General features: G+C 47.2%; 1 protein-coding gene across 2 annotated transcripts in view; it reads left to right on the plus strand.

The window, feature by feature from the left end:
* LOC130299908 (matrix metalloproteinase-21-like) overlaps positions 1–25,374 on the plus strand; it is a 37,016-nt gene extending 11,642 nt beyond the window's left edge. For both annotated transcript variants that reach the window (XM_056551500.1, XM_056551501.1), the window contains 7 exons: positions 12,668–13,394; positions 14,203–14,342; positions 18,540–18,681; positions 23,230–23,481; positions 24,015–24,187; positions 24,322–25,045; positions 25,085–25,374. In XM_056551500.1, the coding sequence (XP_056407475.1) occupies positions 12,668–13,394; positions 14,203–14,342; positions 18,540–18,681; positions 23,230–23,481; positions 24,015–24,187; positions 24,322–24,624 (1,737 nt within the window). In that variant the 3' untranslated portion in view covers positions 24,625–25,045; positions 25,085–25,374. The remainder of the gene's footprint in view (positions 1–12,667; positions 13,395–14,202; positions 14,343–18,539; positions 18,682–23,229; positions 23,482–24,014; positions 24,188–24,321; positions 25,046–25,084) is intronic.
* Positions 25,375–27,450: the final 2,076 nt, after the last annotated feature.

Raw genomic sequence — 27,450 nt, forward strand, 5'->3', positions numbered from 1 at the left:
ATTATATGTGGTATAGATAGAGATTATTATATGTGGTATAGATAGATGTTAGTATATGTGGTATAGATAGAGGTTATTATATGTGGTATAAGTAGAGGTTATTATATGTGGTATAGATAGAGGTTATTATATGTGGTATAGATAGAGGTTATTATATGTGGTATAGATAGAGGTTATTATACGTGGTGTAGATAGAGGTTATTATATGTGGTATAGATAGAGGTTATTATATGTGGTATATATAGAGGTTATTATATGTGGTATAGATAGAGATTATTATATGTGGTATAGATAGATGTTAGTATATGTGGTATAGATAGAGGTTATTATATGTGGTATAGATAGAGGTTATTATATGTGGTATAAGTAGAGGTTATTATATGTGGTATAGATAGAGGTTATTATATGTGGTATAAGTAGAGGTTATTATATGTGGTATAGATAGAGGTTATTATATGTGGTATAGATAGAGGTTATTATATGTGGTGTAGATAGAGGTTAGTATATGTGGTATAGATAGACATTATTATATGTGGTATAGATAGAGGTTATTATATGTGGTATAGATAGAGGTTATTATATGTGGTATAAGTAGAGGTTATTATATGTGGTATAGATAGATGTTAGTATATGTGGTATAGATAGAGGATATTATATGTGGTATAGATAGAGATTACTATATGTGGTATAGATAGAGGTTATTATATGTGGTATAGATAGAGATTATTATATGTGGTATAGATAGAGGTTATTATATGTGGTATAGATAGAGATTATTATATGTGGTATAGATAGAGATTACTATATGTGGTATAGATAGAGATTATTATATGTGGTATAGATAGAGGTTATTATATGTGGTATAGATAGAGGTTATTATATGTGGTATAGATAGAGGTTATTATATGTGGTATAGATAGAGGTTATTATATGTGGTATAGATAGATGTTAGTATATGTGGTATAGATAGAGGTTATTATATGTGGTATAGATAGAGATTATTATATGTGGTATAGATAGAGATTATTATATGTGGTATAGATAGAGATTATTATATGTGGTATAGATAGAGATTATTATATGTGGTGTAGATAGAGATTATTATATGTGGTATAGATAGAGATTACTATATGTGGTATAGATAGAGATTATTATATGTGGTATAGATAGAGGTTATTATATGTGGTATAGATAGATGTTAGTATATGTGGTATAGATAGAGGTTATTACATGTGGTATAGATAGAGGTTATTATATGTGGTATAGATAGAGGTTATTATATGTGGTGTAGATAGAGGTTATTATATGTGGTATAGAGGTTATTATATGTGGTGTAGATAGAGGTTATCATATGTGGTATAGATAGAGGTTATTATATGTGGTATAGATAGAGATTACTATATGTGGTATAGATAGAGGTTATTATATGTGGTGTAGATAGAGGTTATTACATGTGGTATAGATAGAGGTTATCATATGTGGTATAGATAGAGGTTATTATATGTGGTATAGATAGAGATTACTATTTGTGGTATAGATAGAGGTTATTATATGTGGTATAGATAGAGATTATTATATGTGGTATAGATAGAGGTTATTATATGTGGTATAGATAGAGATTATTATATGTGGTATAGATAGATGTTAGTATATGTGGTATAGATAGAGGTTATTATATGTGGTATAAGTAGAGGTTATTATATGTGGTATAGATAGAGGTTATTATATGTGGTATAGATAGAGGTTATTATATGTGGTATAGATAGAGGTTATTATACGTGGTGTAGATAGAGGTTATTATATGTGGTATAGATAGAGGTTATTATATGTGGTATATATAGAGGTTATTATATGTGGTATAGATAGAGATTATTATATGTGGTATAGATAGATGTTAGTATATGTGGTATAGATAGAGGTTATTATATGTGGTATAGATAGAGGTTATTATATGTGGTATAAGTAGAGGTTATTATATGTGGTATAGATAGAGGTTATTATATGTGGTATAAGTAGAGGTTATTATATGTGGTATAGATAGAGGTTATATGTGGTGTAGATAGAGGTTAGTATATGTGGTATAGATAGACATTATTATATGTGGTATAGATAGAGGTTATTATATGTGGTATAGATAGAGGTTATTATATGTGGTATAAGTAGAGGTTATTATATGTGGTATAGATAGATGTTAGTATATGTGGTATAGATAGAGGTTATTATATGTGGTATAGATAGAGGTTAGTATATGTGGTATAGATAGAGGTTATTATATGTGGTATATATAGAGATTATTATATGTGGTATAGATAGATGTTATTATATGTGGTATAGATAGAGGTTATTATATGTGGTGTAGATAGAGGTTATTATATGTGGTGTAGATAGAGATTATTATATGTGGTATAGATAGAGATTATTATATGTGGTATAGATAGAGGTTATTATATGTGGTATAGATAGAGGTTATTATATGTGGTATAGATAGAGGTTATTATATGTGGTATAGATAGAGGTTATTATATGTGGTATAGATAGAGGTTATTATATGTGGTGTAGATAGAGGTTATTATATGTGGTATAGATAGAGGTTATCATATGTGGTGTAGATAGAAGTTATTATATGTGGTATAGATAGAGATTACTATATGTGGTATAGATAGAGGTTATTATATGTGGTATAGATAGAGATTATTATATGTGGTATAGATAGAGGTTATTATATGTGGTATAGATAGAGATTATTATATGTGGTATAGATAGATGTTAGTATATGTGGTATAGATAGAGGTTATTATATGTGGTATAAGTAGAGGTTATTATATGTGGTATAGATAGAGGTTATTATATGTAGTATAGATAGAGGTTATTATATGTGGTATAGATAGAGGTTATTATATGTGGTATAGAGAGATGTTATTATATGTGGTATAGATAGAGGTTATTATATGTGGTATAGATAGAGGTTATTATATGTGGTATAGATAGAGGTTATTATACGTGGTGTAGATAGAGGTTATTATATGTGGTATAGATAGAGGTTATTATATGTGGTATAGATAGAGGTTATTATATGTGGTATAGATAGAGATTATTATATGTGGTATAGATAGAGGTTATTATATGTGGTGTAGATAGAGGTTATTATATGTGGTATAGATAGAGGTTATTATATGTGGTATAGATAGAGATTATTATATGTGGTGTAGATAGAGATTATTATATGTGGTATAGATAGAGATTACTATATGTGGTATAGATAGAGATTATTATATGTGTTATAGATAGAGGTTATTATATGTGTGTAAGGAACAGTCCTCGGGGATTCACTCTGGGATCGTCCTGGACTACGCCACAGGATGCATTTCTTCTCAATAAACCAGCAAACAAACGTTTATAAGGCAAATCTGGCACCTTGCCAGTTTTATTAGACAGGTTGCAGGGAAAAAATAAACAAAAAGCAGGAACAAACAAAATCCTAGACCGTCTGGTAACTGACTAAACAGATCAGCTTGTCCTGACTAACAACCGCTGAGCTTCCTTCAGCCGGTTAAACATATGTCCCCTGCAACCTTCTACTCACAATTCATGTCACTCTTTGAGCCACTCATAGCTCAGGCTGTGTACTTCTCAGCAGGCTCTGTCTCTCCCCTACAGCCCACTTGCTGTCTCCTAGGAAGAGCCCAGATTAGACTGACTCTCCATCTTATATACACACCTCCCTTCCCTCCTGCCTCATTAATTAAGAAGCAGGTGAGAGATACTTCAGGGTGAGCCAAGGAAATACAACCTTTCCTTGCCACCTCATCACATATCCCCCCCCCCCCCCCTTTGCTCAGACCACCGGGAAGGAGCACATGTATTTGAAAGGCAGAAACCATCTGCGTTTCCTTTCTCTGGGACAACTTTTGTCCCACAGTCTCTGAAGTCCTTGACTTCTTTCTTCCGGACTTTTAAGAGCCACCAATTGCAAGTCTCTCGGTCACACCTCTCCAGTACCAGGTACTTCACCCTGGTGTGGGCAGGGTTCTTGAAATTAAGGACCGAGAGGACCAATGCTTCTAACCTTTGTCTTCTTCTGGCTTGCCGGACCTCTGCCTCTGCTTCAGAAAATCTTTCGGCCTCAGTAGCTTCACCAACCACTGTCCTGTTCTCTGTAGCTTCAGAGGACCTCCGACACGGGTCCATCTCAGTTTCTACTTTAGAGGACTTCCCACCTGGTTTCACCACAGTTTTGACTTCAGTGGATTTCTCACATGGTTTCACCTCATCCCTTCCACCTTTCTCTTCAGGGGCACCAGCTTCCTCAGGTTTGGCCTCAGAGTCTTTGGCTCCTTCAGATTCTTGTGTAGAATCAGCTTCTACTACTGTTTGGCTCTTCTCTGCAGCTTCTTCAGGGTTACTCTTCTCTTCACCTGTAGCTTCAGTTGTGCCATTTTCTTTACTCACAGCTTTTGAGGTTGACTCTGGTTTAGCTTCTGCTTCAGAGGATTTCTCTGCCTCAGCATTACCTTCAGAATTTTTGGTCTACTCAGGTTCAGAGGATTTCCCACCTGAATTTTCCTTAGTCTCCACTTCAGAGGATTTCCCACCAGGTTTCAGCTCAGTCCTAGCTGCAGGGGGCTTCTTACAGGGCTTCACCTCAATCTTAGCATTAGAGAACATTTTACCGGGCTTCAGAGAAAGCATCCCTGTATCCCGTAACTTCTGCCCCAGAAGCCTTTCTTGAGCCAATTCCACCATATCTTGGTCTCTGCTCTCTTTTAGGACTTCCTGGTCCTCTTCCTTTTTTTCACATTTTCGCTGCTTACACTGGAGTTTAGCGGACTTCATCCTCTCACTGTCAAGTAACTCTGTCAAGTCCCTGACAGTATCTTCCGAAGACAGCAATTGTTTCCTCAATTGTTCATTGTCCGCCAGCACAGCCACCTGCTTGTAGAGTTGCGCTCCAAGCAAAACCAAGGTAGCTACGTGGGACCTTCTGCGCGTTTCGATCTGCGCTTCCAGGCTCTCTTTTAAGATCTTCATGTCATCTTCCAGCTTTATATATTTCAGCTGCTCACTCTTGAGCTTTGCGGAGATCATCTTTTCACTGTCCAGCAACTGTTTCTTGGTCTTCTCTAACTCATTGATAGATTTTCCACTCTCACCAATCTGTTCAGATAGATCTGAGATCTCCTGTTGCAAGTTCTTGTTTTCATGTTTCAGAGTCTCAACTTGTTCCAGGGCCTCCTCATACTGCTCACAGAGCAAGTCATTGTCATGACGAGCAGATTGAAGAGCATGTGCAAGGGCATTCTTCGCCTTGACTTCCTCTTCAAGTTGTCTCTTAGCTTTAGAGACACTCCCCAGATTGCTAGCAAGAGCATCAACTTCCATCTTCATTTCATTCTTCTCTTTTTAAATTTTTTCCATGGCTGCTAGCCTAGCCTCGTGATCACTCCGCAGAGCCTGATAGGCACCATGTAGAAGACTCACTTCTTCTTCCTGGAATGACATCCGCTTGGCCAGACTCTGCACTTCACTCTCCTTACTGGTCACAAGACCCTGGGAGCGGGACAGTTCATCCCGCAGAGCCACAAACTCCCTTTTGTGGTGCTCCATGACTTTCTCCAGCTGAAGTCTCGCTTCTTGCTCTTTCTTAAAGTCAGCAAGCGATTTGTCCCTCTCCTCTGGCAAGCGTTGTACCTCTTTTTCTTTCTCCATCAACTTCACAGAAACCATCTGCAGGGATTCTTCCAGATTCTGGATCTGCTCCAGTTTTTTCCCAAGGCCAGCTCGTCTTTTCCGAGACCTTTTACTGACAGCGGTCTCCTCACTCTCGCTGTTAGACCTTGAGACATCCTCTGTTCCTCTGTCAGACACTCGACCCAGCTCTTCTCAATCTCTAGATGAAGTCTCCCCCTGGAGTGTAGTGTAGGATGAGATGATGGAGTGTAGTGTAGGATGAGGTGATGGATTGTAGTGTAGGTAGAGGTGATGGCGTGTAGTGTAGGATGAGGTGATGGAGTGTAGTGTAGGATGAGGTGATGGAGTCTAGTGTAGGATGAGGTGATGGAGTGTAGTGTAGTATGAAGTTATGGAGTGTAGTGTAGGATGAGGTGATGGAGTGTAGTGTAGGATGAGGTGATGGAGTGTAGTGTAGGATGAGGTGATGGAGTGTAGTGTAGGATGAGGTGATGGAGTGTAGTGTAGGATGAGGTGATGGAGTGTAGTGTAGGTTGAGGTGATGGAGTGTAGTGTAGGATGAGGTGATGGAGTGTAGTGTAGGATGAGGTGATGGAGTGTAGTGCAGGTAGAGGTGATGGATTGTAGTGTAGGATGAGGTAATGGATTGTAGTGTAGGATGAGGTAATGGAGTGTAGTGTAGGATGAGGTGATGGAGTGTTGTGTAGGATGAGGTGATGGATTGTAGTGTAGGATGAGGTGATGGAGTGTAGTGTAGGTTGAGGTGATGGAGTGTAGTGTAGGATGAGGTGATGGAGTGTAGTGTAGGATGAGGTGATGGAGTGTAGTGTAGGATGAGGTGATGGAGTGTAGTGTAGGATGAGTTGATGGAGTGTAGTGTAGGTAGAGGTGATGGAGTGTAGTGTAGGATGAGGTGATGGAGTGTAGTGTAGGATGAGGTGATGGAGTGTAGTGTAGGATGAGGTGATGGAGTGTAGTATATGATGAGGTGATGTAGTATAGTGTAGGATGAGGTGATGGAGTGTAGTGTAGGTAGAGGTGATGGAGTGTAGTGTAGGATGAGGTGATGGAATGCAGAGTAGGATGAGGTGATGGAGTGTAGTGTAGGATGAGGTGATGGAGTGTAGTGTAGGATGAGGTGATGGAGAGTAGCGTAGGATGAGGTGATGGAGTTGTTACGCCTAGCGCTCCGGGTCCCCGCTCCTCCCCGGAGCGCTCACGGCGTCTTTCTCCCTGCAGCGCCCCGGTCAGTCCCGCTGACCGGGAGCGCTGCACTGTCATGGCCGTTGGGGATGCGATTAGCACAGCGGGACGCGCCCGCTCGCGAATCGCATCCCAGGTCACTTACCCGTCCCGGTCCCCTGCTGTCATGTGCTGGCGCGCGCGGCTCCGCTCTCTAGGGCGCGCGCGCGCCAGCTCTCTGAGACTTAAAGGGCCAGTGCACCAATGATTGGTGCCTGGCCCAATTAGCTTAATTGGCTTCCATCTGCTCCCTGCCTTTATCTGACCTCCTCCCATGCACTCCCTTGCCGGATCTTGTTGCCTTGTGCCAGTGAAAGCGTTTAGTGTGTCCAAAGCCTGTGTACCTGAACTTCTGCTACCCATCCTGACTACGAACCTTGCCGCCTGCCCCCGACCTTCTGCTACGTCTGACCTTGCCTCTGCCTAGTCCTTCTGTCCCACGCCTTCTCAGCAGTCAGCGAGGTAGAGCCGTTGCTAGTGGATACGACCTGGTTGCTACTGCCGCAGCAAGACCATCCCGCTTTGCGGCGGGCTCTGGTGAAAACCAGTAGCCTCTTAGAACCGGTCCACTAGCACGGTCCACGCCAATCCCTCGCTGACACAGAGGATCTACTACCTGGAAGCCGAATCGTGACAGTAGATCCGGCCATGGATCCCGCTGAGGTGCCGCTGCCAAGTCTCGCTGATCTTCCCACGGTGGTCGCTCAGCAATCGCAGCAGATTGCCCAGCAAGGACAGCAGCTGTCGCAAGTGACCGCCATGTTACAGCAACTTCTGCCTCTGCTACAGCAGCAACCATCTCCTCCGCCAGCTCCTGCACCTCCTCCGCAGCGAGTGGCCGCTCCTAACCTCCGCTTGTCCCTGCCGGACAAATTTGATGGGGACTCTAAACTCTGCCGTGGGTTTTTGTCTCAGTGTTCCCTGCATATGGAGATGTTGTCGGACTTGTTTCCTTCAGAACGGTCTAAGGTGGCGTTCGTAGTAAGCCTTCTTTCAGGAAAGGCCTTGTCTTGGGCCACACCGCTCTGGGACCGCAATGATCCTGCCACAGCCACAGTCCAGGCCTTCTTCGCTGAACTCCGGAGTGTCTTCGAGGAGCCAGCCCGAGCTTCTTCTGCCGAGACTGCCCTGTTGAACCTGGTCCAGGGTAATTCTTCCGTTGGCGAGTACGCCATACAATTCCGTACTTTTGCTTCTGAACTATCCTGGAATAATGAGGCTCTCTGCGCGACCTTTAAAAAAGGCCTATCCAGTCGCATCAAGGATGTGATGGCCGCACGAGAGATTCCTGCCAACCTCCAAGAACTCATCCATTTGGCTACCCGCATTGACATGCGTTTTTCTGAGCGACACCAAGAGCTCCGCCAGGAAAAAGACTTAGATCTCTGGGCACCTCTCCCACAGCATCCTTTGCAGTCTTCGCCTGGGCCTCCCGCCGAGGAGGCCATGCAAGTGGATCGGTCTCGCCTGACCCAGGAAGAGAGGAATCGCCGTAGAGAAGAAAATCTCTGTCTTTACTGTGCCAGTACCGAGCATTTCTTGGTGGATTGCCCTATCCGTCCTCCACGCCTGGGAAACGCACGCACGCACCCAGCTCACGTGGGTGTGGCGTCTCTTGGTTCCAAGTCTGCTCCTCCACGTCTCACAGTACCCGTGCGGATTTCTTCTTCAGCCAACTCCTCCCTCTCAGCCGTGGCCTGCTTGGACTCCGGTGCCTCTGGAAATTTTATTTTGGAGTCGTTTGTTAATAAATTCAGCATCCCGGTGACCCGTCTCGTCAAGCCGCTCTACATTTCCGCGGTCAACGGAGCCAGATTGGACTGCACCGTGCGTTACCGCACAGAGCCCCTCCTCATGTCTATTGGACCCCACCTTGAGAGGATTGAGTTCTTCATTCTCCCCAACTGTACCTCTGAGGTCCTCCTCGGTCTGCCTTGGCTCCGGCTTCATTCCCCCACCATTGATTGGACCACCGGGGAGATCAGGAACTGGGACTCTGCCTGCCACAGGAAGTGCCTCTCCCCCCCTCCCAGTCCCGTCAGGCAAGCCTCTGTGCCTCCCCATGGCCCCCGTCCTGGTGTCACACTGCCCCGTGCCAGGCCTCGCCCTCTGCCCTCCCTCCCCATCCCCACTCCTGCTGTACTGCCTGCCGTTGAGGAAACCCTCCATTCTTTCCCGGTGTCCTCATCCCAGGGGAGGCAGTTACCGGACAAAGAGAAGGGGAGACCTAAGGGGGGGGGGGTACTGTTACGCCTAGCGCTCCGGGTCCCTGCTCCTCCCCGGAGCGCTCACGGCGTCTTTCTCCCTGCAGCGCCCCGGTCAGTCCCGCTGACCGGGAGCGCTGCACTGTCATGGCCGTTGGGGATGCGATTCGCACAGCGGGACGCGCCCGCTCGCGAATCGCATCCCAGGTCACTTACCCGTCCCAGTCCCCTGCTGTCATGTGCTGGCGCGCGCGGCTCCGCTCTCTAGGGCGCGCGCGCGCCAGCTCTCTGAGACTTAAAGGGCCAGTGCACCAATGATTGGTGCCTGGCCCAATTAGCTTAATTGGCTTCCATCTGCTCCCTGCCTTTATCTGACCTCCTCCCATGCACTCCCTTGCCGGATCTTGTTGCCTTGTGCCAGTGAAAGCGTTTAGTGTGTCCAAAGCCTGTGTACCTGAACTTCTGCTACCCATCCTGACTACGAACCTTGCCGCCTGCCCCCGACCTTCTGCTACGTCTGACCTTGCCTCTGCCTAGTCCTTCTGTCCCACGCCTTCTCAGCAGTCAGCGAGGTAGAGCCGTTGCTAGTGGATACGACCTGGTTGCTACTGCCGCAGCAAGACCATCCCGCTTTGCGGCGGGCTCTGGTGAAAACCAGTAGCCTCTTAGAACCGGTCCACTAGCACGGTCCACGCCAATCCCTCGCTGACACAGAGGATCCACTACCTGGAAGCCGAATCGTGACAGGAGTGTAGTGTAGGTAGAGGTGATGGTGTGTTGTGTAGGATGAAGTGATGGAGTGTTGTGTAGGATGAGGTGATGGAGTGTAGTGTAGGATGATGTGATGGAGTGTTGTGTAGGATGAGGTGATGGAGTGTAGTGTAGGATGAGGTGATGGAGTGTAGTGTAGGATGAGGTGATGGAGTGTAGTGTAGGATGAGGTGATGGAGTGTTGTGTAGGATGAGGTGATGTAGTGTAGTGTAGGTTGAGGTGATGGAGTGTAGTGTAGGATGAGGTGATGGAGTGTAGTGTAGGATGAGTTGATGAAGTGTAGTGTAGGTAGAGGTGATGGAGTGTAGTGTAGGATGAGGTGATGGAGTGTAGTGTAGGATGAGGTGATGGAGTGTAGCGTAGGATGAGGTGATGGAGTGTAGTGTAGGTAGAGGTGATGGTGTGTTGTGTAGGATGAGGTGATGGAGTGTTGTGTAGGATGAGGTGATGGAGTGTAGTGTAGGATGAGTTGATGGAGTGTAGTGTAGGTAGAGGTGATGGAGTATAGTGTAGGATGAGGTGATGGAGTGTAGTGTAGGTAGAGGTGATGGAGTGTAGTGTAGGATGAGGTGATGGAGTGTAGTGTAGGATGAGGTGATGGAGTGTAGTGTAGGATGAGGTGATGGAGTGTTGTGTAGGATGAGGTGATGGAGTGTAGTGTAGGATGAGGTGATGGAGTGTTGTGTAGGATGAGGTGATGTAGTGCAGTGTAGGTTGAGGTGATGGAGTGTAGTGTAGGATGAGGTGATGGAGTGTAGTGTAGGATGAGTTGATGGAGTGTAGTGTAGGTAGAGGTGATGGAGTGTAGTGTAGGATGAGGTGATGGAGTGTAGTGTAGGATGAGGTGATGGAGTGTAGTGTAGGATGAGGTGATGGAGTGTAGTGTAGGATGAGGTGATGGAGTGTAGTGTAGGATGAGGTGATGGAGTGTAGTGTAGGATGATGTGATGGACCATAGTGTAGGATGAGGTGATGGAGTGTAGTGTAGGATGAGGTGATGGAGTGTAGTGTAGGATGAGGTGATGGAGTGTTGTGTACAATGAGGTGATGGAGTGTAGTGTAGGTAGAGGGGATGGAGTGTAGTGTAGGATGAGGTGATGGAGTGTAGTGTAGGATGAGGTGATGGAGTGTAGTGTAGGATGAGGTGATGGAGTGTAGTGTAGGATGATGTGATGGAGTGTAGTGTAGGATTAGGTGATGGAGTGTTGTGTAGGATGATGTGATGGAGTGTAGTGCAGGATGAGGTGATGGAGTGAAGTCTAGGATGCGGTGATGGAGTGTAGTGTAGGATGAGGTGATGGAGTGTAGTGTAGGATGAGGTGATGGAGTGTAGTGTAGGTTGAGGTGATGGAGTGTAGTGTAGGATGAGGTGATGGAGTGTAGTGTAGGATGAGGTGATGGAGTATAGTGCAGGTAGAGGTGATGGATTGTAGTGTAGGATGAGGTAATGGATTGTAGTGTAGGATGAGTTGATGGAGTGTAGTGTAGGTAGAGGTGATGGAGTGCAGTGTAGGATGAGGTGATGGAGTGTAGTGTAGGATGAGGTTATGGAGTGTAGTGTAGGATGAGGTGATGGAGTGTAGTGTAGGATAAGGTGATGGAGTGTAGTGTAGGATGAGGTGATGGATTGTAGTGTAGGATGAGGTGATGGATTGTAGTGTAGGATGAGGTGATGGAGTGTAGTGTAGGATGAGGTGATGGAGTGTAGTGTAGGATGAGGTGATGGAGTGTAGTGTAGGATGAGGTGATGGATTGTAGTGTAGGATGAGGTGATGGAGTGTAGTGTAGGATGAGGTGATGGAGTGTAGTGTAGGATGAGGTGATGGATTGTAGTGTAGGATGAGGTGATGGATTGTAGTGTAGGATGAGGTGATGGATTGTAGTGTAGGATGAGGTGATGGAGTGTAGTGTAGGATGAGGTGATGGAGTGTTGTGTAGGATGAGGTGATGGATTGTAGTGTAGGTAGAGGTGATGGATTGTAGTGTAGGATGAGGTGATGGATTGTAGTGTAGGATGAGGTGATGGAGTGTTGTGTAGGATGAGGTGATGGATTGTAGTGTAGGTAGAGGTGATGGAGTGTAGTGTAGGATGAGGTGATGGAGTGTAGTGTAGGATGAGGTGATGGATTGTAGTGTAGGATGAGGTGATGGATTGTAGTGTAGGTAGAGGTGATGGAGTGTAGTGTAGGATGAGGTGATGGAGTGTAGTGTAGGATGAGGTGATGGAGTGTAGTGTAGGATGAGATGATGGAGTGTAGTGTAGGATGAGGTGATGGAGTGTAGTGTAGGATGAGGTGATGGAGTGTAGTGTAGGATGAGGTGATGGAGTGTAGTGTAGGATGAGGTGATGGAGTGTAGTGTAGGATGAGGTGATGGAGTCTAGTGTAGGATGAGGTGATGGAGTGTAGTGTAGGTAGAGGTGATGGAGTGTAGTGTAGGATGAGGTGATGGAGTGTAGTGTAGGATGAGGTGATAGACCGTAGTGTAGGATGAGGTGATGGAGTGTAGTGTAGGATGAGGTGATGGAGTGTAGTGTAGGATGAGGTGATGGAGTGTAGTGTAGGATGAGGTGATGGAGTATAGTGTAGGATGAGGTGATGGAGTGTAGTGTAGGTAGAGGTGATGGAGTGTAGTGTAGGATGAGGTGATGGAGTGTAGTGTAGGATGAGGTGATGGAGTGTAGTATATGTAGAGGTGAGTGTGATGGGTTTGCGTCCCTCCATTGCCCTAACTTCTCTTTGTCTTCTCCTATTTTCTGAAGACCTTTCTCTTGAAGTATGGCTGGATGGAGCCGGTCCACTGGGATTCTTTACCATTCCGAGGAGTCCCTGCAGCTTCAACAGATGTCTCCAGCCTCCCCAGTGAGGGGCAACCTTCACCTTCCAACCAACCAGACATCCCCAAGTATCCAGAGCCAACACTAAATCCAAGATTCATCGGAGCACTGAAAAGATTTCAGGAGGCCAACAGGCTGAAGGTGACCGGAGAGCTGGATGAGGCCACCCGAGAAGCCATGAACGCTCCCCGCTGTGGAGTCCCTGATCGAAAGATTCCAGTGGTCGAGAAAACTGAGGATGTGAGCCCAACCAAGAGTGACCCCTCAAAGCCAGATATCAACCAGAATGGTGAATATTCACACGTTACCATGACCCCTGTCATGGCCACCAGTCAGAGGATCCAGAGGGATCTGATGGGAAAGAGAAGGATAGTCCACCCAGAAACCGAGGACAACCAGAAGCTGGAGCGTCACGTCAGGAAGAAACGAGGCGATCTCCTACGGGCAGGAACTAAGAAAGTGGCCTTCTCCAAGGCTACCATAAAATGGAGGCTACTGGGGGAGGGGTATAGCGTGTGGCTGACCATTGACCAGCAGAGGTCTATCCTCATGCGGGCCTTCCGAATCTGGAGTGAAGTCGTCCCCCTCAACTTTGAAGAGGATCTGACTTCCCCCGCACACCTCATTGACATCAAACTGGGCTTTGGAACCAGTGAGTATCTCTACTTTGCCTTCTTTGTGGAAATCAGGCCTAACCTCCAAAAATCCAAAAAATTCTTTGGGATCCTGGGATATTGAGGGCCACCAGACTATCGTATCAGAGTCAGCACAAAAAGATGGGGTAGACAGCAGTGATTCAGCTTTTAGGGTGATTCCTTGAGATACTGCTCAATGTGGTCATCGGGCACAGCACGTGCTGTACCTAAAGGGATAATGGTTGGGCTGGAGGTGTCTGGCAGCCGTCCTCCCCCTCTTACATGAATAATGCAAAATCTCTACTAGGACACAACTTATCTCCTAATGTGGCGGAGGAGCTTTTGGCCCTTCTCAGTTAGGAGGCTTATGGCACCTATGTGGCTTCCACAGTGCCCCATAACAAGTGACATCCACAGGGCCCCCATAACAGTGACATCCACAGTGCCCCCATAACAGTGACATCTCCATAGCTCCACCATAACAGTGACATCCACAGTGCCCCCATAACAGTGACATCCACAGTGCCCCCATCACAGTAACATTCATAGCTCCTCCATAACAGTGTCAGTGCAAATAGACTGGTGCCCTTAGAAGACAAGATCGATATTGACAGGGGCATAGCTATAGGGGGTGCAGAGAGGTAACAGTCTCATCGGGGCCTCAAGACCAGTAATATGATTGGCACATGGGGCCCTGTTGCAGATTATGCAAGGTGGCCCAGAAGATACATGTTACATAGTTACATAGTTAGTACGGTCAAACGGTTACGCCTCTGAATATTGGTTTTTTTGGATTTCTCTAAATCTTTTCTTCTCATTCTCCAGGGAGGCACTTGGGCTGCTCTCAGCTCTTCGATGGGATGGGCAGGGAGTTCGCTCATGCCTGGCGTCTTGGAGACATCCACTTTGATGATGATGAACACTTTGTGCCTCCCAATAGTGATCAGGGGATCAGTCTACTGAAGGTGAGATGACCATGTGTATTATCTATGAAAGGAGGAGCATGTGTACTATCTATGAGGGGAGGAGCATGTGTGTAATCTATGAGGGGAGGAGCATGTGTATTATCTATGAGGGGAGGATCATGTGCATCATCTATGAGGATGAGGAGCATGTGTGTAATCTATGAGAGGGGAGGATCATGTGTATCATCTATGAGGGAAGAGGATCATGTGTATCATCTATGAGGATGAGGAGCATGTGTGTAATCTATGAGAGGGGAGGATCATGTGTATCACCTATGAGGATGAGGAGCATGTGTGTAACCTATGAGGAGCATGTGTGTAACCTATGAGGAGGAGGAGCATGTGTATCATCTATGAGGGGAGGAGCATGTGTGTAACCTATGAGGAGGAGGAGCATGTGTATCACCTATGAGGGGAGGTGCATGTGTATCATCTATTAGGAGAGGAGCATGTGTATCACCTATGAGGGGGAGGAGCATATGTATCATCTATTAGGAGAGGAGCATGTGTATAATCCATGAGAGGGGAGGAGCATGTGTATCATTTATGAGATGGAGCATGTGTATTACCTATGAGGAGGAGCATGGCATGAGTTTGATCTATGAGGGGAGAGGAGCATGTGTGTCACCTAAGAGGAGGAGGTGCATGTGTATCATCTATTAGGAGAGGAGCATGTGTATCATCTATTAGGAGAGGAGCATGTGTATCATCTATGAGGGGAGGAGCATGTGTATAATCTATGAGAGGGGAGGAGCATGTGTATCACCTATGAGGGGGAGGAGCATGTGTATCACCTATGAGGGGGAGGAGCATGTGTATCATCTATGCAGGGAGGAGCATGTGTATCATCTATGAAGAGAGGAGCATGTGTATCATCTATGAGGGGAGGAGCATGTGCATCATTTATGAGATGGAGTATGTGTATTACCGATGAGGAGGAGCATGAGTTTGATATATGAGGGGGAGGAGCATGTGTATAACCTATGAGAGGAGGAGCATGTGTATCATCTATGAGGGAGGAGCATGCATATCATCTATGAGGGGAGAGGAGCATGTGTATGACCTCTGAGAGGAGTAGCATGTGTATCATCTATGAGGGGAGGAGCATGTGTGCCGCCTATAAGGAGGAGGAGCATGTCTATCATCTATGAGGGGGGGAGCATGTGTGTCAGCTATGAGAGGGAGGAGCATGTGTATAATCAATAAGAGGGGAGTAGCATATGCTCAGTCCAGGAGGTGAGAAGAAGATCATGTACACCTCCCATGAGGTTAGTGGACCATGTACACTTTCCATGAGGTTAGAGGACCATCTACACATTCAATGAGGTTAGAGGACCATGTACACCTTCCCCAAGGTTAGAGGACCATGTACACGTTTTATGAGGTCAGAGGACTATGTACACATTCCATGAGGTTAGAGGACCTTGTACACGTTCCATCAGGTAAGAGGACCACATACATCTCCATGAGGTTAGAGGACCATGTATACATTCCATGAGCTTAGGGGACTATGTACACGTTCCATGAGGTTAGAGAACCATGTACACTTTCGATGAGGTCAGAGGACCATGTACACTTTCCATGAGGTTAGAGGGCCATGTACACATTCCATGAGGTTAGAGGACCATGTACACTTTCCATGAGGTTAGAGGGCCATGTACACGTTCCAAGAGGTTAGAGGACCATGTACACCTTCCATGAGGTTATAAGGACCATGTACACCTTCCATGAGGTTAGAAGACCATGTACACTTTCCATGAGGTTAGAGGGCCATGTACACGTTCCATGAGGTTAGAGGACCATGTACACCTTCCATGAGGTTTGAGGACCACATGTACTTTCCATGAGGTTAGAGGGCCATGTACACATTCCATGAGGTTAGAGGACCTTGTATACATTCCATGAGGTTAGACGACCTTGTACACATTCCATTAGGTTAGAGGACCATGTACACTTTCCATGAGCTTAGGGGACTATGTACACGTTCCATGAGGTTAGAGAACCATGTACACATTCGATGAGGTCAGAGGACCATGTACACATTCCATGAGGTTAGAGGACCATGTACACATTCCATGAGGTTAGAGGACCATGTACACTTTCCATGAGTTTAGAGGGCCATGTACACGTTCCAAGAGGTTAGAGGACCATGTACACTTTCCATGAGTTTAGAGGGCCATGTACATGTTCCAAGAGGTTAGAGGACCATGTACACCTTCCATGAGGTTATAAGGACCATTTACACCTTCCATGAGGTTAGAGGGCCATGTACACATTCCATGAGGTTAGAGGACCATGTACACTTTCCATGAGGTTAGAGGGCCATGTACACATTCCATGAGGTTAGAGGACCATGTACACTTTCCATGAGGTTATAAGGACAGTGTACACCTTCCATGAGGTTAGAGGACCATGTACACCTTCCATGAGGTTGGAGGACCATGTACACGTTCCATGAGGTTAGAGGACCATGTACACCTTCCATGAGGTCAGAAGACCATGTACACATTCCATGAGTTAGAGGACCATGTACATGTTCCATGAGTCAGAGGACCATGTACACATTCCATGAGTTAGAGGACCATGTACACATTCCATGAGTTAGAGGACCATGTACACGTTCCATGAGTCAGAGGACCATGTACACATTCCATGAGTTAGAGGACCATGTACACATTCCATGAGGTTAGAGGGCCATGTACACATTCCATGAGGTTAGAGGACCATGTACACTTTCCATGAGGTTAGAGGGCCATGTACACGTTCCAAGAGGTTAGAGGACCATGTACACCTTCCATGAGGTTATAAGGACCATGTACACCTTCCATGAGGTTAGAAGACCATGTACACTTTCCATGAGGTTAGAGGGCCATGTACACGTTCCATGAGGTTAGAGGACCATGTACACCTTCCATGAGGTTTGAGGACCACATGTACTTTCCATGAGGTTAGAGGACCATGTACACATTCCATGAGGTTAGAGGACCTTGTATACATTCCATGAGGTTAGACGACCTTGTACACATTCCATTAGGTTAGAGGACCATGTACACTTTCCATGAGCTTAGGGGACTATGTACACGTTCCATTAGGTTAGAGAACCATGTACACATTCGATGAGGTCAGAGGACCATTTACACATTCCATGAGGTTAGAGGACCATGTACACATTCCATGAGGTTAGAGGACCATGTACACTTTCCATGAGTTTAGAGGGCCATGTACACGTTCCAAGAGGTTAGAGGACCATGTACACTTTCCATGAGTTTAGAGGGCCATGTACACGTTCCAAGAGGTTAGAGGACCATGTACACCTTCCATGAGGTTATAAGGACCATGTACACCTTCCATGAGGTTAGAGGGCCATGTACACATTCCATGAGGTTAGAGGACCATGTACACTTTCCATGAGGTTAGAGGGCCATGTACACATTCCATGAGGTTAGAGGACCATGTACACTTTCCATGAGGTTATAAGGACAGTGTACACGTTCCATGAGGTTAGAGGACCATGTACACCTTCCATGAGGTTAGAGGACCATGTACACGTTCCATGAGGTTAGAGGACCATGTACACCTTCCATGAGGTCAGAAGACCATGTACACATTCCATGAGTTAGAGGACCATGTACATGTTCCATGAGTCAGAGGACCATGTACACATTCCATGAGTTAGAGGACCATGTACACATTCCATGAGTTAGAGGACCATGTACACCTTCCATGAGGTCAGAGGACCATGTACACGTTCCATGAAGTTAGAGGACCATGTACACATTCCATGAGGTTAGAGGACCATGTACACATTCCATGAGGTCAGAGGACCATGTACATGTTCCATGAGGTTAGAGGACCATGTACACCTTCCATTAAGTTAGAGGACCATGTACACCTTCCATGAAGTTAGAGGACCATGTACACGTTCCATGAAGTTAGAGGACCATGTACACATTCCATGAGTTAGAGGACCATGTACACCTTCCATTAAGTTAGAGGACCATGTACACCTTCCATGAAGTTAGAGGACCATGTACACGTTCCATGAGGTCAGAGGACCATGTACACGTTCCATGAAGTTAGAGGACCATGTACACATTCCATGAGGTTAGAGGACTATCTGCACATTTACTGAGAGTATCACCTGACTATGTTATTTCTGAATGTCTTCAGTTCTCACGTGTCCCGTCTCGCCCTCAGGTTGCTGTGCATGAGATCGGACATGTCCTCGGCCTCAGTCACATGAACAGGATCACCTCTGTTATGCAGCCAAACTACATCCCAGCCAACAGTAGGATGGAACTCGATGGAACTGATAGGAGGGCGATCCAGAGAATATATGGTGGGTCCATCCACAGGTTGGTGATATATGCCGGGGCTATATACCCCTCCACTGACATCATCCACATATCACATTACATGGCGGACCTGGAACCTCATGTGTTCTACACCCCCGACTACTGCCAAGGCTCCAACTGCTAACTGTTCGTACAGTATAGACTCCATAGTGTGACTGCTCTTAGAGTAGAGACTCCATAGTGTGACTGCTCTTACAGTAAAGACTCCATAGTGTGACTGCTCTTATAGCATAGACTCCATAGTGTGACTGCTCTTAGAGTAGAGACTCCATAGTGTGACTGCTCTTACAGTAGAGACTCCATAGTGTGACTGCTTTTATAGTAGAGATATGAATAGTGTTACTGCTGTTATAGAAGAGACTCCATAGTGTGACTGCTCTTACAGTATAGACTCCATAGTGTGACTGCTCTTAGAGTAGAGACTCCATAGTGTGACTGCTCTTACAGTAGTGTGACTGCTCTTACAGAAGAGACTCCATAGTGTGACTGCTCTTACAGTTGAGGCTCCATAGTGTGACTGCTCTTACAGTTGAGGCTCCATAGTGTGACTGCTCTTACAGTAAAGACTCCATAGTGTGACTGCTCTTACAGTATAGACTCCATAGTGTGACTGCTCTTAGAGTAGAGACTCCATAGTGTGACTGCTCTTACAGTAGTGTGACTGTCACGATTCGGCTTACGGGTTGTGGATCCGCTGTGTCAGCGAGGGATTGGCGTGGACCGTGCTAGTGGACCGGTTCTAAGAGGCTACTGGTTTTCACCAGAGCCCGCCGCAAAGCGGGATGGTCTTGCTGCGGCAGTAGCAACCAGGTCGTATCCACTAGCAACGGCTCAACCTCACTGACTGCTGAGAAGGCGTGGGACAGAAGGACAAGGCAGAGGCAAGGTCAGACGTAGCAGAAGGTCGGGGCAGGCGGCAAGGTTCGTAGTCAAAATGGATAGCAGGAGATCAGGTAACACAGGCTTGGACAACACTAAACGCTTTCACTGGCACAAGGCAACAAGATCCGGCAAGGGAGTGCATGGGAGGAGATCAGATATAGCCAGGGAGCAGGTGGAAGCCAATTAAGCTAATTGGGCCAGGCACCAATCATTGGTGCACTGGCCCTTTAAGTCTCAGAGAGCTGGCGCGCGCGCGCCCTAGAGAGCGGAGCCGCGCGCGCCAACACATGACAGCAGGGGACCGGGACGGGTAAGTGACCTGGGATGCGATTCGCGAGCGGGCGCGTCCCGCTGTGCGAATCGCATCCCCGGCGGCCATGACAGTGCAGCGCTCCCGGTCAGCGGGACTGACCGGGGAGCTGCAGGGAGAAAGACGCCGTGAGCGCTCCGGGGAGGAGCGGGGACCCGGAGCGCTAGGCGTAACAGTACCCCCCTCCCCTTAGATCTCCCCTTTTTTTTGTCCGGTGACTGCCTCCCCTGGGATGAGGACACCGGGAAAGAATGGATGGTTTCCTCAATGGCAGGCAGTACAGCAGGAGTAGGAATGGGGAGGGAGGGCAGAGGGTGAAGCTTGGCACGGGGCAGGGAGACACAAGGACGGGAGCCATGAGGAGGCACAGAGGCTTGCCTGACGGGGCTGGGAGGGGGGGAGAGGCACTTCCTGTGGCAGGCAGAGTCCCAGTACTTGATCTCCCCGGTGGTCCAATCAAGGGTGGGCGAATGAAGCCGGAGCCAAGGCAGACCGAGGAGGACCTCAGAGGTACAGCCGGGGAGAACGAAGAGCTCAATCCTCTCGAGGTGGGGTCCAATAGACATGAGGAGGGGTTCTGTGCGGTAACGCACAGTGCAGTCCAATCTGGCTCCGTTGACCGCGGAAATGTAGAGCGGCTTGACGAGACGGGTCACCGGGATGCTGAATTTATTCACAAAGGACTCCAATATAAAATTTCCAGAGGCACCAGAGTCCAAGCAGGCCACGGCTGAGAGGGAGGAGTTGGCTGAAGAAGAGATCCGCACGGGCACCGTGAGACGTGGAGGAGCAGACTTAGAGCCAAGAGACGCCACACCCACGTGAGCTGGGTGCGTGCGTGCGTTTCCCAGGCGTGGAGGACGGATAGGGCAATCCACCAAGAAATGCTCGGTACTGGCACAGTACAGACAGAGATTTTCTTCTCTACGGCGATTCCTTTCTTCCTGGGTCAGGCGAGACCGATCCACTTGCATGGCCTCCTCGGCGGGAGGCCCAGGCGTAGATTGCAAAGGATGCTGTGGGAGAGGTGCCCAGAGATCTAAGTCTTTTTCCTGGCGGAGCTCTTGGTGTCGCTCAGAAAAACGCATGTCAATGCGGGTAGCCAAATGGATGAGTTCTTGGAGGTTGGCAGGAATCTCTCGTGCGGCCAGCACATCCTTGATGCGACTGGATAGGCCTTTTTTAAAGGTCGCGCAGAGAGCCTCGTTATTCCATGATAACTCGGAAGCAAGAGTACGAAATTGGATGGCGTACTCGCCCACTGAAGAATTACCCTGGACCAGGTTCAACAGGGCAGTCTCGGCAGAAGAAGCTCGGGCTGGCTCCTCGAAGACACTCCGGAGTTCAGCGAAGAAGGCCTGGACTGTGGCTGTGGCAGGATCATTGCGGTCCCAGAGCGGTGTGGCCCAAGACAAGGCCTTTCCTGAAAGAAGGCTTACTACGAACGCCACCTTAGACCGTTCTGAAGGAAACAAGTCCGACAACATCTCCATATGCAGGGAACACTGAGACAAAAATCCACGGCAGAGTTTAGAGTCCCCATCAAATTTGTCCGGCAGGGACAAGCGGAGGCTAGGAGCGGCCACTCGCTGCGGAGGAGGTGCAGGAGCTGGCGGAGGAGATGGTTGCTGCTGTAGCAGAGGCAGAAGTTGCTGTAACATGGCGGTCAACTGCGACAGCTGCTGTCCTTGTTGGGCAATCTGCTGCGATTGCTGAGCGACCACCGTGGGAAGATCAGCGAGACTTGGCAGCGGCACCTCAGCGGGATCCATGGCTGGATCTACTGTCACGATTCGGCTTACGGGTTGTGGATCCGCTGTGTCAGCGAGGGATTGGCGTGGACCGTGCTAGTGGACCGGTTCTAAGAGGCTACTGGTTTTCACCAGAGCCCGCCGCAAAGCGGGATGGTCTTGCTGCGGCAGTAGCAACCAGGTCGTATCCACTAGCAACGGCTCAACCTCACTGACTGCTGAGAAGGCGTGGGACAGAAGGACAAGGCAGAGGCAAGGTCAGACGTAGCAGAAGGTCGGGGCAGGCGGCAAGGTTCGTAGTCAAAATGGATAGCAGGAGATCAGGTAACACAGGCTTGGACAACACTAAACGCTTTCACTGGCACAAGGCAACAAGATCCGGCAAGGGAGTGCATGGGAGGAGATCAGATATAGCCAGGGAGCAGGTGGAAGCCAATTAAGCTAATTGGGCCAGGCACCAATCATTGGTGCACTGGCCCTTTAAGTCTCAGAGAGCTGGCGCGCGCGCGCCCTAGAGAGCGGAGCCGCGCGCGCCAACACATGACAGCAGGGGACCGGGACGGGTAAGTGACCTGGGATGCGATTCGCGAGCGGGCGCGTCCCGCTGTGCGAATCGCATCCCCGGCGGCCATGACAGTGCAGCGCTCCCGGTCAGCGGGACTGACCGGGGAGCTGCAGGGAGAAAGACGCCGTGAGCGCTCCGGGGAGGAGCGGGGACCCGGAGCGCTAGGCGTAACAGTGACTGCTCTTACAGAAGAGACTCCATAGTGTGACTGCTCTTACAGTAAAGACTCCATTGTGTGACTGCTCTTACAGTAAAGACTCCATAGTGTGACTGCTCTTACAGTATAGACTCCATAGTGTGACTGCTCTTAGAGTAGAGACTCCATAGTGTGACTGCTCTTACAGTAGTGTGACTGCTCTTACAGAAGAGACACCAAAGTGTGACTGCTCTTACAGTAGAGACTCCATAGTGTGACTGCTTTTATAGTAGAGATATGAATAGTGTTACTGCTGTTATAGAAGAGACTCCATAGTGTGACTGCTCTTACAGTATAGACTCCATAGTGTGACTGCTCTTAGAGTAGAGACTCCATAGTGTGACTGCTCTTACAGTAGTGTGACTGCTCTTACAGAAGAGACTCCATAGTGTGACTGCTCTTACAGTTGAGGCTCCATAGTGTGACTGCTCTTACAGTTGAGGCTCCAAATGTGACTGCTCTTACAGTAAAGACTCAATAGTGTGACTGCTCTTACAGTAAAGACTCCATAGTGTGACTGCTCTTACAGTAGATACTCCATAGTGTGACTGCTCTTACAGTATAGAGTCCATAGTGTGACTGCTCTTACAGTAAAGACTCCATAGTGACTGCTTTTACAGTAGAAGCTCCATAGCGTGACTGCTCTTACAGTAGAGACTCCATAGTATGACTGCTTTTACAGTAAAGAATTCTTTCTTTGCTTATCATTGAACCATCTTACTAGGGTTGTGCAGATATTGGAATAGTTGACATGTTCCTGCAGATGTGGATGTTGGGGGTGCTAACATGTCCCTGGTGGTCTTGTTCCTGGTTTCTCTCTTTGGACAGGTCAATGTTCTGGACGGTTCAGTACGGTGTTTGACTGGGTTCACCAGGACCGCAGCTCACCGGGTAACTGGGTCTTTCAGACATACTTCTTCCGAAAGAGCTGGTACTGGATGTATGAAAACCGCAGCAAACGCACCCGATATCGAGACCCCCGGATATTATCCAATGGTTGGAGGGGTATTCCCGACTCCAACATCGATGCCTTTCTACATATCTGGTCACGTGACAAGGACCTCACCCTGTTCTTCAAAGGTAGGAAGAGCTTCTCCCCCTCATGGTCATGTGTGGTAGGTGTTGGTGGGGTCACCTAGTCTCCATTAGTGTTATAGTCAGGGTGAGGTGTAGGCTTCATATCATATGTGGTAGGTTTTGTTGGGGTTACCTGGTCTCCATTAGTGGGATTATCAGGGTGAGGGATCTGCTTCATATCATGTGTGGTGGGTGCTGGTGGGGGTCATCTGGTCTCCATTAGTGGGATTATAGGGGTGAGGGGTGAGCTTTATATTATTTGTGGTAGGTGTTGGTGGGGTCACCTGGTCTCCATTAGTGGGATTATCAGGGTGAGGGGTAGGCTTTATATTTTGTGTGGTAGGTGTTGGTGGGGGTCACCTGGTCTCTATTAGTAGGATTATCAGGGTGAGGTGTAGGCTTCATATCATGTGTGGTACCCCAGGACCAGTCCATGTCTCTAGGTATGTAGGGGGTGATACTAGACAGAGAAGTATCTGGAGAATAGGGTGATGTGAAGGTTCTCATCTCTAAGAATCTACTTTCTCCTACCCTAGGCACCCAGTACTGGCGCTATGATAACGAGAATGATAGGGCCTATGTACAGGACCCAGAGGGCCACGTCTATCCTCGCCTCATCTCTGATGGCTTCCCGGGCATCAATGGACCCATTGACACAGCCCTCTATGACCGCAAGGAGAGGAATGTCTACTTTTTCCGGGGAAGGAACGTAAGTCAATGACTAATTCACGGCAGTGTTATGGTAGAGATCAAGCAGACCAGAGACAAGGGGCGATCTCTGCCTAGGTCACTATTTCTAGGGGGATTCTAATGCAAGCTAAATTGTGAATGTTTCATCTCCAGGTGACAGCTTTCAGTGTGGACAACCATACCGTGGTCCCCGGGTACCCTAGAGCCATCACTGACGTGTTCCCTGCACATGTAAATGGAGATCATCCTCAGAGTGACCTAGACGCCGTCTACTACTCCTTCACCCATAAGAGCGTATTCTTCATCAAGGACGAGTATGTCTGGAGGATGGTGGGAGACAGAGATATGCAGTACAGCGCGTCCACTAATGCCCTCCTTCCTCGTAGCCCTATCAATGACCTGTGGTCTGATATCTGCGATGTTCATCCATCAATGCTGAGTGCGCCCAGAAGATGAGTCTCCTCTGGAACCACAATGAGGATTTACTGGACCAGAATCGCCAAAGATCCAACACCAATAAGACTGAGACACTTGGTGGACATTCTAACCATTTGTACAATGGAGGACAAGAGGTTTGGTGGGGCAATATCTGATTACATGCAGGAGAAGAGGCTCATCACTCATACGCAAGTTCAAATTGCCCATTGGGACCCTTACTTTAAAAGTTAAGGCCAGAAGGTTTATTTGGGGTCATCACTCCCACAATAGATGGCAAGGGGCTTAGTGGAGCCAACACTAATATAATGGGGGGGGGGGGCAAAAAGATTAGTAGGGTCATTTGTATGAATTAGGGCAGACAGTTAAGTGAGGTCACCACTAATATAATGGAGAGCAGAAGGTTTAGTGGGGTTACCACTAATATAATGGAGAGCAGAAGGTTTAGTGGGGTCACCACTAATATAATGGAGGGCAAAAGGTTTAGTGGGGTCATCACTAATATAATGGAGGGCAGAAGGTTTAGTGTGATCATCACTCAAACAATGGAGGCTTATTTTGGTCATCATCCACACACTGGAGGGCTGAAGTAGAAGTATCCACAATAAGTTTTAGCTTCCAGGACCTTCTAGCACTTCAGCTTGTCCTGCTGGTCATACATAAGGTGGACATTAACAGCTTGAACGTTTGTTACTCAAGACAAGAGACACCGTGAGCTCCATGATGTCTCAATGTACTATGTCCATGACAATGTTCCTTCCAGGAATTACTCAGAACGACAAAACTTCTTGTTGCAATAAATTATATTATTTTTATGGTTCTTAATTCTATGTCTAGATGATCCAATAGTCATAGAGTGGATGAGGGTCTAGATGAGGCATGACAGAGAAGATGGCTCATCTAACCTATGAGGAGGGGACAATTTTTTCGGTACTCTAACTGTCCCTACAACTGCTGTCCCTTCTTATTGCCCATCCGCCCTAAACAACGAATCGACAACCACGAGGATGGACCCTATACTGCGCTACAGTGCATGGGCGTAAGAGTCAAACAAAACAAACTGAACATGTTAAGAACCAGGATAGATTAACAGCAGATATGATAATATGTACAAGACTAGATATAAGGATAAGTATACAGCAGACAAAACCAGGAGATGCAGGGGATGAACAGGTTAACTGAATATCAGAAGACTAAACGGGTCAGAAAATCAACAGCACTGTTCACACTGGACACCCCACTCCAATCATGGAGGGACATCAATACTAAAGCCAAATAGGCTCCTAGCTAGCAGGCATACTCCACAGTGTGAAAGGGATACTAGCCTAGGAGGGAACAAAAATCCTAAGTACAAGCAAACATGGGCACAGACACAAGACTAACTCACTCCTAGATAGACGGATTAGCACAAGGCTCAGAACAGGATTCTATCCTAGGAGATCCAGGATCAAACACGGTCAAAACAGGACTGATAAAATGAACAGTCTGAATACGGAAACACGAAGCATATGCAGAACGAACAATACAAGAATACTAAAACCCAATAAAGGTACTAAAACCAGGCAAGCTAAAATCTATATATCAAATAACTAGGACATGGAGCCATGGCTAACTGAAGACATTAGTGCACACACAGACATAGCAAAATAATCACAATTTAGTCTGAGTAATTCACACCACGTTTTAATCCTATGGCGGGGATATTTCAAAACTGGGTGCTCCCGTATCCCCGCAGGACCCGTGCAGCTTCTCATTCATTTGAATGAGCCGACCGGAGACAGATGGTAACTACGGTCCGCTCATTTTTGCCCTGTATCCGGTTTAAAAAACAGTAGTATACACCCCTATGTCAGAGCTGTTGTGAGGTCTGTATTATGCAGTAGAGTTGTAGACAATGGAGGAGTAGAAGACAATGTGTGCCCTACACTTCTGTGTCATCTCCATCTTCCTTAGGGGTACTCCGGCCCTGAGATATCTTATCCCCTATCCAAAGGATAGGGGATAAGATGTCTCACCGCAGGGATCCCGCCGCTGGGGACCCCCGCAATCTTGTATTCGTCACCCACCTGTTTGAGCTGCACACTGCGGTGCCAGCTCACAAACAGCCGGGTGGCGACCACGGGGCTGGAGTATCGTGACGTCATGACTCCGCCTCCGTGTGACGTCACCTCCCACTATGCAAGTCTATGGGAAGGGGCGTGACGGCCGCCACGCCCCCTCCCATAGACTTGCATAGCGGGGGCAGGGGGTGATGTCACGATACACCAGCCACGTGGTCGCCACCCGGCTGTTTGTGAGCTGGCACCGCGGAGTACCCCTTTAAATGTTCAGCTTTATCTTGTCTGAGACGGTTCCTCAACTTATTGCTTATTATGTGTCATTTCCAGATGTGATAGACATAAGAACAAGCTACCGTTAGAGACACCCCATCAACATTAGCTTCCCTTATCCTCACCAACATTAACTTGTCAGAGGAATCAGTACAAGAAGATTATGAATACATAAAAATATTAGTTTTAATGGTTTTCTAAAAGCCGACATGGCAGGAAAGACAGTAAGAACACAAGAAAGGGACAAGGACCGGGACAACCATACAGGTCATATGGCAGTACATGATGCCACACCGTCCTTTTACCCAGGTGGATGTCCATGTCCATTCCACTAAATTAGACAGGAGGTGAAATGTTGTCAATGTGGAAGGTTCTCAATAGTCAAGTGCAAAATTCTAGTCTGGCTGGTGAGGTTCTAGATTACACAATGCAGGGAGAGATATGACGGAAATGATGACGCATCTACACAGAGAAAAGAAGTGGTATAAACATAGAAAAGGAGGAGATTACAGAGATA

This window comes from Hyla sarda, chromosome 1 (genome assembly GCF_029499605.1).
Source record: "Hyla sarda isolate aHylSar1 chromosome 1, aHylSar1.hap1, whole genome shotgun sequence".
Taxonomy (NCBI): domain Eukaryota; kingdom Metazoa; phylum Chordata; class Amphibia; order Anura; family Hylidae; genus Hyla; species Hyla sarda.